The sequence below is a fragment of the Brassica oleracea genome, chromosome C5, assembly GCF_000695525.1.
Source record: "Brassica oleracea var. oleracea cultivar TO1000 chromosome C5, BOL, whole genome shotgun sequence".
Classification (NCBI taxonomy): Eukaryota; Viridiplantae; Streptophyta; class Magnoliopsida; order Brassicales; family Brassicaceae; genus Brassica; species Brassica oleracea.
In genome coordinates, this window is record NC_027752.1 from 22,879,904 (window position 1) to 22,899,555 (window position 19,652).

A 19,652-nucleotide genomic window follows, 5' to 3' on the forward strand; every position below is an offset into this window, starting at 1 on the left:
TACCTAATAGTGGGTTGCCTTCCACTTAACGCTTTGTTATATTCATTTAGCTTGACTTTGGAAGTAGGTTGGCTAGTAAGGAGGTGGATGCCTACTTATTGGGAAACAAGTGTCTACATCTTCCTCGCTCATCTGAAACCATGTACCAATGAATCTTCTTATGGATTCATCTCCTATGGTCCACTTATTTTTCAGTATCTCCTTATCAACCTCACTGACATGCATCCTTTTCTGAAGGTTATTGATGTTGTGCTGGTGCATTCCAAGTCTGGCCTGAGTTGTTTCGTCAAGTTCCTCTAATCTCTGGGAAAAGTCTTCCCACATCAATTATTGAGAAAAATTAATCTCATCAAGCTTGTCCTCTAAAACTTCAGATTTCATTTTGTCTCCGAATTACGTCCATCTCCTCTTTCAGCTCATCAGTCAGCCTGTCAATGTTGTCATTAAGTGGGTAGTAGACATCATCAAGCCTCTTGTAGTTATCATCCAGTGACATCTCATGGGGTCTGTAGATCCCGTGTACAATGTCATCAATATCTGCTCTTGTGTAGCTTCTTAGCCTTGGCAAGATTCTGGTGAACTTCGCTGCATGGTCTGGTAGACAGATATGAGTTTGTACATGTATTGTATCTCTTTCCAGAATGTCTATGATGTCTTCCCTAGAGACATGAGTAATTCTTCCATCAGGCGCTCGTGCATATCCATGCTCGTCTCTGTATATGCCGTACCCAACTCTTTTTCCCACTGGAATAATCTTTTGCCGTCAGAATCATAAGCTCTATGTCCAAACTCGAAGCGACCATCGATCGATGGTTGACCTGTCCTATCGGTCGATGTTGACTCATCCGCTCTAGCGTGTGGCTATGTTTCGTGATGAGTATCGATCGATATATGGTTGTTCCCGTAGATCGATGTTTCCCCTATATTCTTATGGGAACTCGTGAGAACTCATGCTTCATCCATGGCAAGACCACAATACTCAATAACCTCTTCTTCTATGTAGTCCTCATCGTACTCATCTAGCTCCATTGCGCTCATCTTCCTCTTTGAAGGTCAGGAATGTTTTGGACATAAGTGATGATTTTAGAGCATTTTGGAGATATTTGGAGCAAGCACCCGAGATGACCATCGAGATCGACAATCGGTCGATATTGGAGAGATAGAATCGATCGATACACAAGTCATGGTGTCGATCGATAGCGAAGCGTGCAGGAAGCCTGTTTGGTCACAGCCGAGTTAAAGCCCAAGATTTCACTATTTTACAAGATTGCCCCTGACGAGTTTTTTTAACTAATTATATAAGCTTTGCCGCCATGTTTGAGGCAGAGTGTGCTTTCTTTGTGTTTCATTGTTTTATTGATAGATAGGAGAGAAGATCCAAAGTTATAATTTGTGGTTAGAACTCCATTGATATCTATTTCATATATATATGAAGTTTTTATACTTAACTATTGTAATGAATTGCTTAGCCATGTCTGAGTAGTTCTCTTGTTAGATTTTAGGGTTTAAATAGGTTAGAAGGGATTAGCCCCAACTATAGATTGCTGAGTTGTGATAATCATCTTTAGAGTTGTTCATTAATGCATGTGTCTAGATTAGCTTACCTAGAACTTGCCCTAGTATTGATTGATAAAAGCCATAGCTGATTCTCATCCTGAAAACTTTCTAATTGAACTTTGTTTCTTGCTATGAGCAAGGCGAGAGCTGATCTAGTGAGCTTAGTAAGCATTCATTCAACTTGCGCATAAAGCTTGACTAGAGCGCGACGATATGCCCATTGGAATATCGATCGACACTTTTGTTGGGGGAAAATATCCCGGTATTATTTCCTCCGGCCTCCAGGCAGGACCCAGACCCTCGAGTCCCCGATAAGGGAACGCTCCAGGTCCCCGCTAGAAAGAACCCTGAATTCGGTCTCTGGAACCGAGCTCCCTTCCAAGAAATGGAAAACTTCCGATAAAGGAAAACCTTCCAAATTTCCGAATATGGAAGAGTGTAACCTAATGGAACCGACTCCTAGACGACTATATAAGAGCTACTAAAGCCCTTAAGAAGAGGATCGACTTCAATCTGCTATTTGTTTACAAAACCTCAAAACCAATCAACCAAACAACTGCCTAGTTCACCACTGCAATTTGCTATTTCCATAGTTGACCAAGCTTAATTATAAATTGTTTAAGATCTTTTGTGTGTCTCAGCTCCTTATAGATTCGATCTCTAAGAACTACAACTCGACCTCTTATTTGAGAGATTACAAATCACTTAAGATAATTTGAGTGATATCAAATTTAGCGTCGTTGCCGGTGAGATTTGATCGCCATTAAATCTTATCTTGGAAGTTTTAAGTCTAGGTTTTTATGTTACTCAAAAACTGATAATTGTTTTTCCTTAACTTCTTTCAGGTGCATGCCCAACAGTAACAGAAGCAACAAAGAAAAATCATTATTTTTCACAGACTCTGCACTCTTAGAACACACGATCTGCAAAGAAAAGAGATCAACATCGATCGACAACAACATCCATTCATTGGCCGACTCTTCTCGGCAAACATCGACCAATACTCCTAATCTGTCAAACGACAGTTGTGAGCTACCGCCGGTCAACACTTCAACCCGAACCTTGATCGACATCCGTCCGCGAGACATGGTTGCGACACTAATCCTAGAGAAGGATGAGAATGGAGACTTGCATGACCATGAAGGTCATCTGCGTATTGCAGCAGGTCAGAGATTAGATGATCAGAGGGCTGTAATTCTTGATCAAGATGATGATATCGCTGCAGCTGTTCAAGATGTAGACGATGCTGCTAAACCCAAAATGTTGGCAAACTACAATCGTCTAGATCATTATTACGCCAACATATCCGCTATTCATCCTCCTGCCATTCAGAGGACAGATTTCGAGCTGAAACCCCATCACTTTACACTAGTGGCGCAAACACCCTACTGTGGTTTGTCACATAAACATTCTATGGACCAGCTGGAGAGGTTCGAGGATATGGTTTATGAAATTAAAGCTAATAGAGTCCCTGACGACTTATCTTTTCTACAAGCTCTTCAAGTACTCACTGGCTGGAGAAGCTTCGCGCTGGCTTAAGCAGTTACCACCAAGATCTCTCACATCCTGGGCTGACATCAAGAATGTGTTCCTGCGCAACTTCTTTCATGAGTCGCAAGCTGAGGACTTAAGGAGAAATATTGCTACATTCACTCAGGATCCTACAAAGTCATTTAAAATCTTATGGATCATATTCAAGTCCTATCAGAGAGAATGTCCACAGCTTGTATTTAATGAAGTGCAGCTGCTCAACACTTTTTTCAGCGGCATCACGCTGGCATATCAGATGGCTTTGGACACAGCTAGTGATAGGTACTTCACCACTAGGAATCCAGAAAAGGCTGTGAGATTGATTGAGAACTTGGCGTCTAGCAATAGCACCAAGAACACTGATTTTGAGAGGAGAAAATCGGCCACCCTAGAAAAGGAGGAGTTGGACAATGTTAAGCTTAAGTTGGATAGTGTTCAGAAGGTTCTCAAGGAGCAAGTTAGTTTTGCAGAGGATATGGAAGCTGTAAAAATCAATAGTGATGGAGATTTAGAAGAGGAAGTGCATTTAATTAGTACTGGTTTTCAGAATCAGAAACATGAGAATCAGAGTGGATACAGAAACTCCTATGGTAATGAACAGAGGAGTAATTTCAACCAGAATTCACAGTTCCAGAAACCCTACAGCAACAACTTCAACAACAGCAACAACATGAACTATGGAAATTCTTCCTACCAGAACGTGCCACCACATACTCGAGAGAGCAAGATAGAAGCAATAATTGATCAAGTTCTTTAGGGTTAGTAGAAGCTTATGGTGAATGTCAATGGGAAGATATATGTAGTCTACACTGAGCTGAATGCAAAGTTTGAGACTCTGAACACACATGTGAAGAAGTTGGAGACACAAGTGGTTTAGACAGAAGAATTTGTTAAGAAGCAAGAAACTTTCATCAAGGGCAATGAAGCACTGAAGAACCACGTGAATGCAATCATAGATGATGATTTATGGCAAGTGATTAAGGAGGAGATGCTTCAGGAGGGAGAATTCGATGTTGAAAGCTCCATGAGCTTCGGTGGTTAACATTGGTGTCAACCGACACCAAGAGATGAATATCAATCGATGGAATTGGATGGACCCCGATCGACACCGGATGTTCAATATCGATCGATGGAGTCAGTTGCATCATGAAAGACGGTCAGGATCATGACCCATGACGAGTTTGCAGCTAGACACCCACATCCACCCAAACTCTTACATGCATGTACACATAAATCGGCAGAGTGAGAAAGTCACCGATTGACAGAGACATTCAACCGGCTATCGACAATCAACCTCAGTCATCGATCGACGAGCACCTATCTGCTATCGAGTGCAACTACCCAAGATAAATGTAGCACGACTGAATGCACTCAGAATCTCATCTCAACCTCAGAGACACCAATAGATAACATCAATGAGAAATCTGAAGATGCAGCAGAGCTTATGCAAGTTGATCAGGCTACTATGGGAAGAACCTTGGGGAAGAGGAAGGAAAAAGTTCCCAACCATATGAAGAAAGGAGCTAATGATAAGGAGATGGAGAGTTTTAGAAAGAGGATTCTAAGGATCCCATTAGATAAGCCATTTGAGGAGGCTTATTTTACCCACATGTTGTGGATGTTCTTCACAGAGACCAAGGAAACTGAAGAAGACATAAGGAGAATGTTCCACCAGGTGAGAGAGAAGATAAGACAGAGGATTACACTGAAGAAGAAGAGTGATACTAAAATTTTTCTAATACACTGCTTGATAGGATGCATTGACTACCCTAGTGCACTCTCCGACACAGGATCTTCAGTCAGCACTCTATCTAAGGTGATGGCAGACCATTTAGGTCTGAAGATAGAGCTTTTAAAGGATTCATTCACTTTTGTCGATTGTTCTCAGAGGAACTCAGGAGGATTCATCAGAAACCTTGAGGTGCAGATTGGTAATGCCCTAGTTCCAATAGACTTCCATGTCCTGGACATCAATCTCAACTGGAATTCTTCTCTACTACTTAGGAGAGCCTTCATGGCTATTGTATGAGCAGTATGCGACATGTAGACCAACAAGCTGTGCCTGACACTCATAGACCCTACCGTCTACTATGATCTGGTGAGAGTTGTTAAGAAACATACGGGCTACAAGGAGATTGGAGACAACCCAAAATTCATTGCAGCTTGCCACTGCAATCATGAAGCTGATGAGGAATCGATCACCACTAAACATGAGCTATCAATCAACGAAAAGTTTGTAGCAACGATCGACAATGACCATGCAAATGAGATAAACGATTTTCTAGAAGGATCTATCAACAGTTACGAGAATGATTACTACCAAACTTGCTTCGCTGTTAACACTGCTACCCCTTCAAAGATGAAGATGGGCGCAATGGAACATGATGAGTATGATGACGGCTACAAAGAAGAAGCAACTATTGAGTACAGTGGCTTTGCCATGGAAGAAACAAGAGTTCTCAGGGGTTCCCATGATACCAGAGGGGAAACATCGATCGACGGAGAAATCACGATATCGATTGACACTCATCACAGAACAGAGGCAGATGCTAGAGCAAAAGATTCGGCATCGATCGACAGGAGAGGTCAGCCATCGATCGACAAATGCTACAAGTTTGGACAGAGACCTACGATTCCGAAAGAAAAAGATTATTCCATTGGGAAAAGAAAGGTGAATATGATGTATACAGAGACGAGCATGGATGATTTGCACGATCACCAGATGGAAAAATCATTCATGTGTCAAGGGAAGACATCATAGATATTCTGGAGAGAGCTACAATGTATGAGGAGGCTAGTATTTGTCTACCAGAGCATGCAGAGAAATTCACCAGAATCTTGCCAAGTCTGAGAAGCTACAGAAGAGCAGATATTGATGATATTGTACACGATATCTATAGAGCCCATGAGATGTCATTAGATGATACCTACATGAGGCTCGATGATGTCTACTACCCACTTAATGACAGCATTGATAGGCTTACTACACGCATGGATGAGCTAGAAGAGGAGATGGACATGATCCGAAGACATAATGCAATCTGAACTGAAGCATCGATCGACAGTCTTACTCGACCATTGATCGACAGTGGATACGAATATTTGAATAAGAGGCTGGTCATAGTGAAGTTGTTAGAGGACAAGCTTGATGAGATTATTTTTTCTCAAGACTTGATGCGAGGACTTTTCCCAGAGATTGGAAGACCTATATGAAACAACTACAGCCAGACTTGGAATGCACCAACACAGCAACAATAACCTTCAGAATGGGTTGCATGTCAGTGAGGTTGATAAAGAGATACTGAAAAATCAGTGGATCATAGGAGATGAGGCCATAAGAATCTTCATTGGTACATGGTTTCAGATGAGCAAAGATGATGTAGACACTTATTTCCCAACAAGTATTCATCCACCTCCTTACTAGCCAACCTACTTCCAAAGTCAAGCTAAATGACTATAACAAAGCGCTGAGCGGGAGGCAACTCATTATTAGGTAATTTTACTTAGTTTTATTTCAAAATGGTTACTTATTTTCGCATTTAAATTATTGCAGGTTAAAAGAAAACCAAAAAGAAACCCGAGGAGTCGATTTCCCCATCTATCGACAGATGAGGCCAGGTCGACATCGATCGACATTACCACACCAGAATTGACCGACGCGCACTTACACATCAGCGAGCAGGTATATCGTTCTACCTTGTTACATTATGCACTTATTATTTATTTTCCACCAAAATCCGACTAGATACACACTGGGGACAGTGCAATCTAAGTATGGGGGGAGGTTTACTAATATCTAGTTTATTGTATGAGTTTTACAAAATGTTTTTCAAATTTTTTTATTGAGTCAAGAAAAGGATAATGAACTTTACAATTTCACTTATTATCTAACCACTTTGTAGCACCACTCTTAGATTTATTGACTATAGAGTGTATTATAGATACTAAAGTAGATCATCTGCCAATTATCCACACTTGCTGAGAATGTTTGAAGAAACCAAAACTGATCTCCAACCTAATTGAGCTAAACTGCCTGTCTTGGAGCTTGGTAAATATTAGATCAGATTCCTCCTGCAAGTCTGGAAGTTAAAAGTCTGTGTGTTTCTGATTCCCTTCTCTCTCTCTCTCTCTTCGGTATCTATATAAATAAAAGATTGAAATGATTTCCTGCGGATTAGAGGGGTAGGAGTATCTCCTGCGACCCCATTATTCTACTCTAATGGAATGATCACACATTGTTGGAAGCGAGGGGTAGGACAGTCTCCTGCGACCCCATTATTCACCTACACTTTGTCAAATAAAAAAACAGAAAGATAAAAAAAAATCAAAAAGAAAGTGAATAAAGATGGACTGTATCATCATTATTGTTCATTGGAATTGAGATTCAAAGAAAAGAGAAAGAAGGAAGAAAGGGATCAGACAAGCTACATGTGTGTTCAGAAACTTGATTGAGTTAGAATCCATGTGTCCTTTGATTGATATTCCCAAGGTAAATCCTACACGTTTTGTATATGTATTAACTGAGATTAGTAGAGGGGCGAGCCAGACACTATTAGCTAAGTTGCTGGTTAGATGGGGGGGGGAGATATACAGTAGAACCTCTATAAATTAATAATGTTGGGACTTTGAAATTTTATTAATTGTTATTTTTGATTTTATTGTATAGATATTAATTGTTATTTTTTATAATTTTACATTTATATTAATTTTATTATATTATTTTTAACACTTCATATGTTTTTGATGAGATTTAGTAATATGGGGGGGGGGGGATATACAGTAGAACCTCTATAAATTAATAATGTTGGGACTTTGAAATTTTATTAATTGTTATTTTTGATTTTATTGTATAGATATTAATTGTTATTTTTTTATAATTTTACATTTATATTAATTTTATTATATTATTTTTTGTATATAATATATATTGCATATAACTTAAATGTGGTTTTAGATATAATATTACTAAATCTCATCAAAAACATATGAAGTGTTAAAAAAATATAAAGATAATTCTATTGTGAATATAAAATAGAGAATATAATAATAGGTTCTTACTTATATAAAATATATATACATATAAATTATTAATTTATAATTTTATTGGAACCATATATTTACATAGAATTTTTGAAAAAAAAAATTATCTCATTATTTTATTGATTTGTATCAAATTTTCAACTGGTCCAAGTTGGGACCTGCGAAATTTAATAATTTATAGAGATTATTAATTTAACGAGTATTAATTTATTGAGGTTTTACTGTACCATGAATTTTACTCACTTTTAGCCATGGTATATGGGTGTTTTAGGAACTAACCATTATGTTTTGAAGTCTTTTTAGCATTTTACATGTTCATGGATGATTTGGAGAAAAGTGATGATTTGGGTGCATTTTGGAGATAAAATGAGAGGAAGCTCGAAGCTGACCATCGAACAAGTTCGAGGTCGACATTCAGAGTCCAACATCGATTGATGCACACTCTGTTCCATCGATCGACAACGAAGTGAGCAAAGTCCAGCCGGCTTAAAACCCAAGTCAAGACATATTTACAAAAATACCCTTTGTCGGCTTTTAATCTAATATTTATGTGCTCTGCCATTGTTCTAGGCAACACACGCTTTTTACTCTTTTCTAGTTTCACACAGCCAAGGTTTTTAGTATATTTGGAGAGAAGATCCAAGACTCCTTCAGAGATTTGTATTGGAACTCTAGTATTTCTAACATTTATCTATTTATGAATTCTTTTATGTTATTTGTAATGAATTGCTTTACTATGTTTGAGTAGTTCACTTTGTTAGGTTTAGGGTTCAAATAGGATTATGAAGGATTAGTCCAAAATATAGATTGATTAATTGTTTGTGATATCCATCAGTTGAATTGCTTTTATTGCTTGTGTTCTAGAGTAGCTAACTAGAACTCTGATATTAGGATAATTAGGCGCAAGCGGAAGCCTGGTATGTTACCTGAAATAATTCATATTGTGCTTGGATTGCTAGAAACGAGCGGAAGTTGATCTAGGAAACCTAGTGAACATAGTCAAACCCGTTCGGTAAAGCTTATTGGAAGGAACATCGATCGACAGCCCTATAGGTGTATCGATCGAGTTTTTGAAAGGTGTATCGATCGACTATCCAATGATAGCATCGATCAACACTTTCTCCAGATCAACAAACGACAGTTGAGATCTGAGATCCAGACAATAATTATTCTAAACAAACGAATGTTGATAGTTTATTACATTGTTTGAGTTCTAGAATATCCAATAAACCACTCTAGCTTCTATACTATTATAATCATGATTACCTGAATAGAAACCCTAAGTCTAACCCTTTCTCATAATTGTTTACAAAACCTCAAAACCAATCAACCGAACAACAGCCTTGTTCACCACTGCAATTTACTATTTCCATAATTGACCTAGCTTAATTATAAACTGTTAAGATCTTTTGTGTACCCCAGCTCCTTGTGGATTCGATCCATAAGTACTAAAACTCGACCTTTCATTTGAGAGAGTACAAATCACTTAGGCTAATTTGAGTGATATCAATATCGTGAGAGTGTGACCAATAACCTGAACCCAATCATTATGGACTAAATAGTTATTTGCAAAAATATTTAGTCTAGGATTTAGTTGAACATATTTGAATCTGGGTTATTGGTTGTTTGATGCATCAAATACGCAGCCAGATTTGGTATTTGATTAGTCTTAGACATCTCATAGTTTATCGTAACGAGTGTTTGATAACTTACTGTTGAATTCGAGTTCTAGAATTAAGCCTTATAAAGCTTCGACATCTATTGATTTGTGTTTGAATCTCTTGTTTGATATCCCTATATTTAGCGTCTTTCCCATTACTTACATCTCTATCTATTTTTATTATGTTTATTGCTTACTGCTTTCTTTCCTAACTTAGTCTGAAATTCAAATCTATTGTGTGAAACATAGAGTTTATGTGGATTCGATCCCTAAATACTTTAATGACACTCTTATATGAGAGAATTGCTGTTAGGTAATTTGAGCATATCAAGCATGTTATACTCCATGTGGATGTCATAGCCTTAATCTCCCTCTTTGTGATATGGCTTCTTCATCTACAAAATCAGTGTAATCTTTGGGATTGTTCAACGTACCTATTGTCTATTATCATCTTCAACTAGAACTTTCGGATTATTGAAACAAAATTTGAACAATTCCAAAGTTCTGATATGTTTATTTAATTAAGCTGAAATCAACTAGTGATGATGAGCTGATGAAAATCATGTGTTAGACTTGGAGATTTTCGTAGGCATGGTGAACATTCAGATGTAAATATGGAAGATCTATGTTCTGAGCTTAAAATTCTAAGAATGGTACTACCAGCAGAAGTTAAAAGCGCTTATGAAGTATTGAAATCTTTGAAAACAATGTAGAATTTTTACCTGGATTCTTCATGGTTTGCTTAACTAATATTGTTTACAAGCCGGGGTTATGCTGCGGAAATATTTTTTCCATATTGAAATTGAAAAAAATTTATCTACGATCTACCATGTCACAAGAAAAGTTGAATGAGTTATCAATGATATCTATTGAAAGTTTGATAAACTTGACTACGAAAAGATTATAAACATATTTTCTGGAAGAAAAGCTACAAGATCTGTTTTTCAGAAATAAAATTGTATTGATATATTATAGTTTTTGTCATTTCTAATTTTAAATAATATGTTAAATTTTATTTTATTTTATTATAAGAGGGCCACATATTCTAATGCTTTAAGCCATTAAAATATCGGGGACGGCACAGCTTTGATCAACCATTCATCAACCACTTCTCCATTTCGACTGACATAACTACTGATTAGTGACTAGTATGGCGGTAGAGGAGGCAGTCTAGGTAGGCTAGGGAGGCCCGGGAGGGGAGGGAGGGGAGGGAGGTCTGGTAGGCGAGGGAGTCCCGGGAGGGGAGGGAGGCCTGGGATGTTAGGGAATTTTGGAATGTTAGGAAGTCCCGGAAGGTTTGGTAGTTTCGGGATGATGGGAAGCCATGGAAACAGTCCGGTGGGAGATGGAGATGAGTTAGGGGCCTGTGATAGAAGTGCAAGCCCAACCAACCTTGTAGTCTCCGATGAAGGGCCTTTGAGAAGGTGGCGGGCATCCGCTTGTTCTGATTGCTTATGCCACCATATCTTTGGTAATCCTGTTGGATAAGCTTCAAGAGATAGCTTAAGATTCAAGTTATCCATAAAGGAAAGAAGAATAACTTAAAGGTTTTGGATAAAGACTAAGATTCCTAGATTAACTTGTAATAGGAAAAGATAAGAAGTTTCTATTACCTATATAAGGGGAGACTAATGTAAGTTGTTCAACACAACAATAAGAAGAAAGAAAAGAAAGAAATAAAACAAAGAACCGTTTTATAGTTTCTGTGTCATTAGCTACTTTATTTGGTATCAGAGCTTGTGGTTTATCTCGATCACATAGAGCTTGGATACAGAAACGATGGCAGACCCAAAAGCTATAACAGATTCAAAGGCAGTAGTAAAGATGAAGAAATCAGTTCCTAGTGCAGTGGTGTGTCCGATGTTAAACACATCAAACTACACGGTATGGGTGATGAAGATGAAAGCACTCCTACGCGTGCACAAGGCATGGGAAGCTATGGAGCCAGGAACCGACGATGAAGACAAGAATGATTTAGCTATAGCTCTTCTGTTCCAGTCGATACCTGAATCACTGGTTTTACAGGTGGGTGATCTTGGAACTCCTAAATTGATATGGGAGGCCATACAATCAAGAAACCTAGGCGCAGAACGAGTCAAGTCGGCTCGACTCCTAACATTAATGAATGAGTTTGATCGTCTGAAGATGGAAGATACAGACACAATCGATGCATTCACTGAAAAAATCTCAGAGCTTGTATCAAAGGCCTCGACATTGGGACAGATTATTGAGGGTCCTAAAGTAGTAAAGAAGCTCCTTAATAGTCTACCACCAAAGTTTATCTTCATGACAGCATCTCTGGAACAAATGTTAGACTTGGAAACAACAAGCTTTGAAGATATAATTGGGAGACTTAAGGCTTATGAAGAGCGCATAAAAGGTTATACACCAGTTGAGCAACAAGGAAGTCTTCTGTACTCAAACACTGAGAAGTCCTACGATCAGAAGGGAACTGATAATACAGGAAGAGGGAGAGGACAGAACAGAGGACGTGGCCGTGGTAACAGAGGAAGGGGTCGTGGCAGGAGCAACTATGGTGAGAGAAATAAAGAAAAGAGAGACTACTCTCAAATAGTGTGCTATAACTGTAAGAAGAAGGGACACTTCGCCTCTGTTTGTACCGAAAAGAAGGCCGAGGATGAACTCAACAAGACTGAAACAGAGACTGCAGAAGTAGCGCTTTACATGCTGGAGGTGGTATTCCTTAACGAAGAAAAGGTAATGCCGAAAGAACTGGAAGCTGACAAGAAAGAAGATGGAGTGTGGTACTTGGACAACGGAGCCAGTAACCATATGACAGGACAAAGATCGTACTTCTCTGAGATAAACGAAAATATCAAAGGGAAAGTAAAATTTGGAGATGGATCTTATGTTGACATAAGAGGAAAAGGTTCGATTATGTTTGAGGCAAAGACGGGAGAGCAGAAGATGTTAACTGACATATACTATATCCCTGAGCTACGAAGCAATATCCTAAGCTTAGGACAGGCAACCGAGCAAGGCTGTGATGTTCGAATGAAAGACAACTACTTGACTCTAAGAGATCCTGAAGGAAGATTGCTCGTGAAGGTCTTAAGGTCTGCAAACAGACTCTACAAACTAAAACTGCAAGTAGGTAGAGCAGTTTGTCTACACGCAAAGATACAGGAGGAACCATGGAGATGGCATGCCAGACTTGGCCATATTAGCTTCAAGACAATACGAGCAATGGCAACTAAAAGAATGGTACATGGTCTGCCAGAAATAAGTGAAGAACGACGACTCTGTGATTCATGCTTGGTAGGCAAGCAATCGAGACAACCTTTTCCAAAAGCGACAATGTTTAGAGCATCACATCCACTAGAGCTTCTACATGCAGACCTTTGTGGACCAATCTCGCCTGCAACTCTCTCTCTCAACCGCTATATCTTTGTCATCATTGATGATAACACAAGATTTATGTGGTCTATACTGATGAAAGACAAAAGTGATGCTTTTGACAGGTTTAAAACGTTTAAGAAGCTTGTCGAGAAGGAACTAAACAGAGAGATACTAACACTGCGTACTGATAGAGGAGGTGAATTTACTTCACATGACTTCAATAACTTCTGCAACAGCAATGGGATCAAGCGACACTTAACGGCACCATACACCCCACAACAGAATGGCGTTGTGGAGCGAAGGAACCGCACACTAATGGAGATGACTCGCAGCATACTAAAGGCAATGAGTGTGCCTAATTACTTATGGGGAGAGGCAGTTCGTCACGCCACATATTTGATTAATAGAGTACCTACAAGAGCTCTATCTAATCAAACTCCCTATGAATGCTTGAAAGGAAGAAAGCCAAGCATATCTCACATTAAGATCTTCGGGTGTATGGCGTATGCAAAGAAAGATGCAGGACAGTTAAGGAAGCTTGATGATAGATCTGAAGCAGCAGTTCATCTAGGCATTGAACCAGGGTCCAAGGCCTACAGACTCTACAATCCAACCTCAAAGAAAATCATTGTAAGTAGGGATGTTATCTTTGATGAGAAGGCATGTTGGAATTGGAAGGGAGAAGGTGAACAAGTTAGAACCGATCCAGGCATGTTTCACATGACGTGGGGGAGCACAGAGGACAATGGAAGTGGTCCTTATGTTGGTAACGAAGAAGCTGCTACAGAACCAATATCACAGCCGTTCGAAGCAGAGGAAGATGAAACAGAGTCAGAAGTAGAAGAAGAAACTGAGAACGAGAACCCTACAGGTCAAAGAAGATCATCTCGTCAAGTCAATCCACCTGCCTATCTTAAAGACTACGTATTACTATCTGACGTTGAGTGTGAAGTGTTACTCCTCGCACTGAATGATGAACCTGCAAGTATTCAAGAGGCACTCAAAGACAAGCGTTGGAGGATTGCGTGTAAGGATGAGATTGATTCGATAGACAAAAACGAAACCTGGATCCTTATTGAAAAACCACACGGAGTAAAGGTGATAGGACTCAAATGGATTTTCAAAATCAAGCGCAACGCAGACGGAAGCATCAACAAGTACAAGTCAAGGCTTGTTGCGAAAGGTTATGTGCAAGAGCATGGCATAGACTATGATGAAGTCTTTGCTCCAGTCGCTCGTATGGAAACAATACGGTTTCTTATTGGTCTAGCTGCTGCAAACGGATGGGAAATCCACCACCTAGATGTTAAGACAGCCTTTTTACACGGTGAGTTGATTGAAGAGGTGTTTGTGTCGCAACCAGAAGGGTTTGAAAAGAAGGGAGAAGAACATAAGGTTTTCAAACTTAAGAAAGCTTTATATGGCCTGCGACAAGCTCCTAGAGCATGGAACACGAAGCTTGATCAGATACTAAAAGGATTACGGTTTAAGAAGTGTGTCAAGGAGAACTCTGTCTATCGCAAGGAGGAAAAAGGTAAGCTACTTATAGTAGCTGTATATGTAGATGACTTATTCATCACGGGTAGCTCAGTGGAATCTATCAAGGAGTTCAAAGACGCGATGTCCGGCGAGTTTGAGATGACTGATTTAGGCTTGCTTACCTATTATCTCGGCATAGAAGTAAAACAGAGCATACAAGGAATCATGATTAAGCAAGAAGCTTATGCTCGACGAATTTTAGAAGAAACAGAGATGGATAGTTGTAACTCAGTCTACGTACCAATGGAGTTCGGATTACATCTCTCGAAGGCAATGGATGAAACAGAGATAAATGCAAGCGAATACAGGAGAAGAATAGGATGTCTGAGATACTTAATGCATACTAGACCTGATATGGGGTTTAGTGTTGGCATTCTAAGTAGATTTATGCAATCACCAAGAGAGTCACATGGAAAAGCGTTAAAGCAAGTATTGAGATATTTGAAAGGGACTCTCGGTTACGGGTTAATGTTCAAGCATGGAGGATCTCAAGGACTGATAGGATATAGATCCAACGGTTGAGATTGGAAGATAGACAAGCAAAAGCAGGGCTACAAGGAGTGTTGTGGTCAAAACGAAGCCGTTCATGACTACGGCAACAACGAAAGAGTAGGGAGTGTAAATGAATTAACTTGTCCACGGATACAATTTTGTGAGACTGGACCAATTTATATAGGTGTTTTCACCTATTATATTTCTTCTGTTATTTTACACTAATCTTTTGATAATGTTAGGGATAAGGATTCTATAGATTTTTTTTCGAGCAACTGTTATATCTTTTGATAGTTATTTATTATTTTTTACCTCCTCACGTTGCTTACATTTTACTAAAAATCTGGTCACAGAAACAATGTGATATTTGAAAATACCAAGTTTCAAAAAATGACCTCGATATTGAGTTGTTCATGTAAGCTATTAGATTCTTCTAGATGTGCCTTTGTGTTTAGCTACAACGTACATATATGCGTTACTGCCTTTACAAGAACACACTACAAAGAAGGAAATTTGGCAAATATGACTCAAAACTTGATTGAAATGCAAACTTATACCCAAACTTGAATCAAATGCAAAACTAACATAAAAAATTTTGTGAAAATATATCCACTCCCTTGTGACCAAACAAAAAAAACATAACTCATTTTTACGAATATAGCTCCGATAAGTCGTTTGAGTCTTCTGAGATACTGAAAATCGTTTGGTGTATCTAAAAAATAATTTGTAAATTGTTTAAAAAATATTTTGACAAGTGAAAAATTAAAATCATGTAATTATAAACAGTTTTAAGTGATGTAAATTAAGATATAGTAAAATTAAATAGTTTTCAACATAGATGAGTGAAAGTAGTTAATCATGATATTCTTTGGTTTAGGGTTTGGCAATATATGTTGTAGTATTGTATGTATTCTTAGGGTTAGATTTTGGAAAACTTAAATGTTTTTTTGAAAAATTAATTTTTGTACCAATATGTGTTTATTTATGTGTATAGTAAACACGTTTTAAGTTTAATTTATTTTATGAAGTATTTAGTTAGTTAATTTAATTTTGAGGTTATGTTTAGGGTCTCGAAGACTAAAATGTAAGTCGTCTAGAAATTCTTCTATTTTAGTTTCCCGCTAAAAAATATTGAAGTCTTCTGGACGACTTATTTGTAAGTCGTCTAAGAAGTCTTCTGAATCAAAAATATTTAACCTAATTGGATTTTTTGCCTCACTATATAAAAAAAAATTTGCACATTCTCTCTTGTCCTCTCAAATGGCTCTAACAAAAATGTAATGTTCCTCATTCTAAAACTCTCTAACCTCTCTCTAATCTCTTTGAACTTCTAAACATCAAATTTTATATCAATTTATTGTTTTTGTCTCATATCTTTCTCACTAATTTATCTTGTTTTTACAGGTTTTTCATCACATGGTTTTCATCTCATTTTCTTTGTTTTTAAGCCATTTGAACGTTTTTGGATATGCAAATTTTTCAGATCTGAATTTGGATATGCAGGTTTTTCAGATCTGGAAGACTTCCAAGAAGTCCTCCAGACGACTTCCAGGAAGTTTTCTAACAGAGTCTTCTCCCATGTCTCCCTTTGATAACATATCTGAACGTTTTGGTAATTTTTTATGCCTAATTTTTTTTCATTTGGTAACCTCCTGTTGCATAAAGTTCATACCTTTTTCCCAAACTAAAACTCTCCAAACCCACTCTAATCTCTTTGACTCGAAAACACTAAACTTTATATTAATTTTTCATTTTGACTCATGTCTTTCTCACTAATCTATCTTTTTGTTGCAAGATTTTAATCAGATGGTTATCAATCTTCCACTTGGATATATACTTTGTGTGTTCTATAAAAGTATATATATCTAATTTTCCACTCATTTTCTCTGTTTTTAAGCCATTTGAACATTTTTTGATGTGATATGCAAGCTTTTCAGATCAGGGCTTGATATACATGTTTTTCAGATCTAGATCAGACATTGGAACATTTTTGGGAAGTTTTCTTGGAAGTCTTCTAAAATATAACGTGCTAGAAGACTTCAAGGAAGTCTTCCAAACGACTTCGAAGAAGTCTTCTGACGGAGTTTTCTTCCGGTCTAAGTTTGTCTTTGTAGAGCAATGATCTATAATAGTTTTGTTTGTGGTCTATTTTGTGATTTGCATGTGTACTCCTTTAGTTGTGATTTTTTTTTGTAAATTTGAAGAGATATTAATGAAAAAATTGGTAAATTTGTTCATTTTCCACAATATTATCTTGCTAAAATTACATGACATAATTGAAGTTATTGATACAATTTCAATAACAAAACACAATAAAACAAAAAAATCAATCTAATTTATTATAACTAAGGGAGGAGAATTCTCAAAAAACTGAGTCAAATTCACAAAAGATAAAACATTACATAAGTTCAAAGATAGAACACTTTCATTAGATACAAAAGTAAAATGTATATCTTATGATATAAGAAGACACATTAAACCATGTTACTTGATATTTTTGAAGTTACTTAACACTTTTAAAAATTAAATAAACATATCTTAAAGTTACTTAACAAATTTACAAAAACTATTGTAGAAGACTTCGTCAATTAGCTTGAAACTTTACTAAGCATGAATGTTGGTAACCTCGTAAATATCACCAATTAATTTATAAATTTCATTCAGCAGCCCCACTATTGACTTATATACATGAATTAACAAAAAGAATTAAAAAGTATTTATAGTTTTAGAGAAAATAAAAGTTTATTAAACATTGAAGCAGACGACTTCCACATAAGTCGTTTGGTAGACTTCCAGAAAGTCATCCATTTAGGTTAGTTTTGCAATTGATTTTTAACGTAGATGACTTACATGGAAGTCGTCCATCTTTGTTTGTTAAAAAAAATTTGAGACGATTTACATGTAATTCGTATAGGAAAAACGGGTTAGTTTTGCATTTGACCGGATTGTGTCAGAAATTCAACAACTTACATGAAAGTCGTCCAAGATAAGCAAGGCTTGACCAGAATCTCAGAATAAAATCATGGACGACTTCCGTGTAAGTCTTCTAGACAAAAATAATTTATATTTATTTATTTTTCAATTGCAAAACTAACCTGAGATGACTTACATGGAAGTCGTCTAGGTATAAAAAATAATAATTTTTTAATTCTCTACTGGATGACTTACATGAAAAGTTTAATTTCTGACATAATCCGGTCAAATGCAAAACTAATCCGCTTACCTTAGACGACTTACATGGAAGTCGTATTTTATTTTTTTTACAAAAAAATTTGGACGACTTCCATGTAAGTCGTCTACAAAAATATATTTAAAAGTCAATTGCAAAACTAACATCTGCATTGACCAGAAGATTTCCATATAAGTCGTCTAACCCGCTTACCCGGAAGTCGCCTGGACGAACCGATCTGGAAAAAAAAACTAATTTCATAATTTTAACCAGTGTGATAACTTGTTTAGCACACAAAAGTCTTCTCCAAGCACCCATAATCTAAAAAAAAGTGATCCACTAAGAATCGTAAGCTTCAGTGGCTCTATGAACCATAAAATTTTTAGAATCAAAATCTTGATTGTTTTTTGGATGAATATAGAGAGAAAGTGAAAGAGATGTTGTTTTAAGTTCATAAGAATTGAGAAAGAAGGAGTGTAAATCGATTTGAGGTGCATTAAGAGTTTCAAATTGGTTGTTCATGGTGGTTGGTGTATTGATGGTAATGACAATCTTGTAAATACTTGAAGATGATGAGGTTGAGAGGGTAAAAAGCCAATTTTTGAAAAGAAAAAAAACTAATGGCATTTTCGTGAATAATATGAATTTATGAGATGAATAGGGAAAAATTAAAATCCAAAAAAAAACATAGGTTAGTTTTAGGTTTTGACTTAGAGTTTTTTGCTTAATTTTACAAATAGCCTACAAATATTATAAAGATGATATTTCTCACGACCAAATCCATCGGAAAGCTGTCGAGAATTTCCTTTTTTTGTCAGATTCTCGACAAATATGTTTCTGTCAGGTCTATATAGTTGGAAATTCCCAACAGATTCTAGCGACCTTAATCCTGACAAATTCCTGACAAAACCGGTGGTCGAAATAGTAGTCGATATTTCATTGAGGAAAATCTCTATATACATTTGGTCATCGGAAAATATCTTTACAAAAACTATGATCGTCGAAAAATTTGCCAATGGACCTCGTTTGTCTAAAATTGTTGTGATATTTCATAGTTATTAACTTCTGATGACAGATGTATCGTAGCAAATTTTCCAATGACTTCCCGGTATAATTTAATTTTTTTGTTTTTTTAAATTGGAATAATTCCGATAATTTCATTTAAAATTATATTAAAAATGAATGTAAGTTATGGGCTCAGTCATTTAATCTTTAAGCCCAAGTTGGCAACTATTCTTTACATATAAAAGAAGGTAGAGAACGTATGATGGAACTAACCTGATTGAGGTTTATGGCTGGGTGCCG

The 19,652-nt window shown here is 37.1% G+C and overlaps 1 protein-coding gene across 1 annotated transcript; it reads right to left on the reverse strand.

Moving 5' to 3' along the window:
• Positions 1 to 10,932: 10,932 nt before the first annotated feature.
• LOC106344801 (pre-mRNA polyadenylation factor FIP1) lies at positions 10,933 to 11,310 on the reverse strand. Its single transcript, XM_013784110.1, has one exon. The coding sequence runs from the start codon at positions 11,308 to 11,310 to the stop codon at positions 10,933 to 10,935; it is 378 nt and encodes a 125-aa protein (XP_013639564.1).
• Positions 11,311 to 19,652: the final 8,342 nt, after the last annotated feature.

Excerpts from the sequence above, each read along its gene's own strand:
- LOC106344801 (XM_013784110.1), bottom strand. The coding sequence starts at position 11,310 with ATGGATAACTTGAATCTTAAGCTATCTCTTGAAGCTTATCCAACAGGA.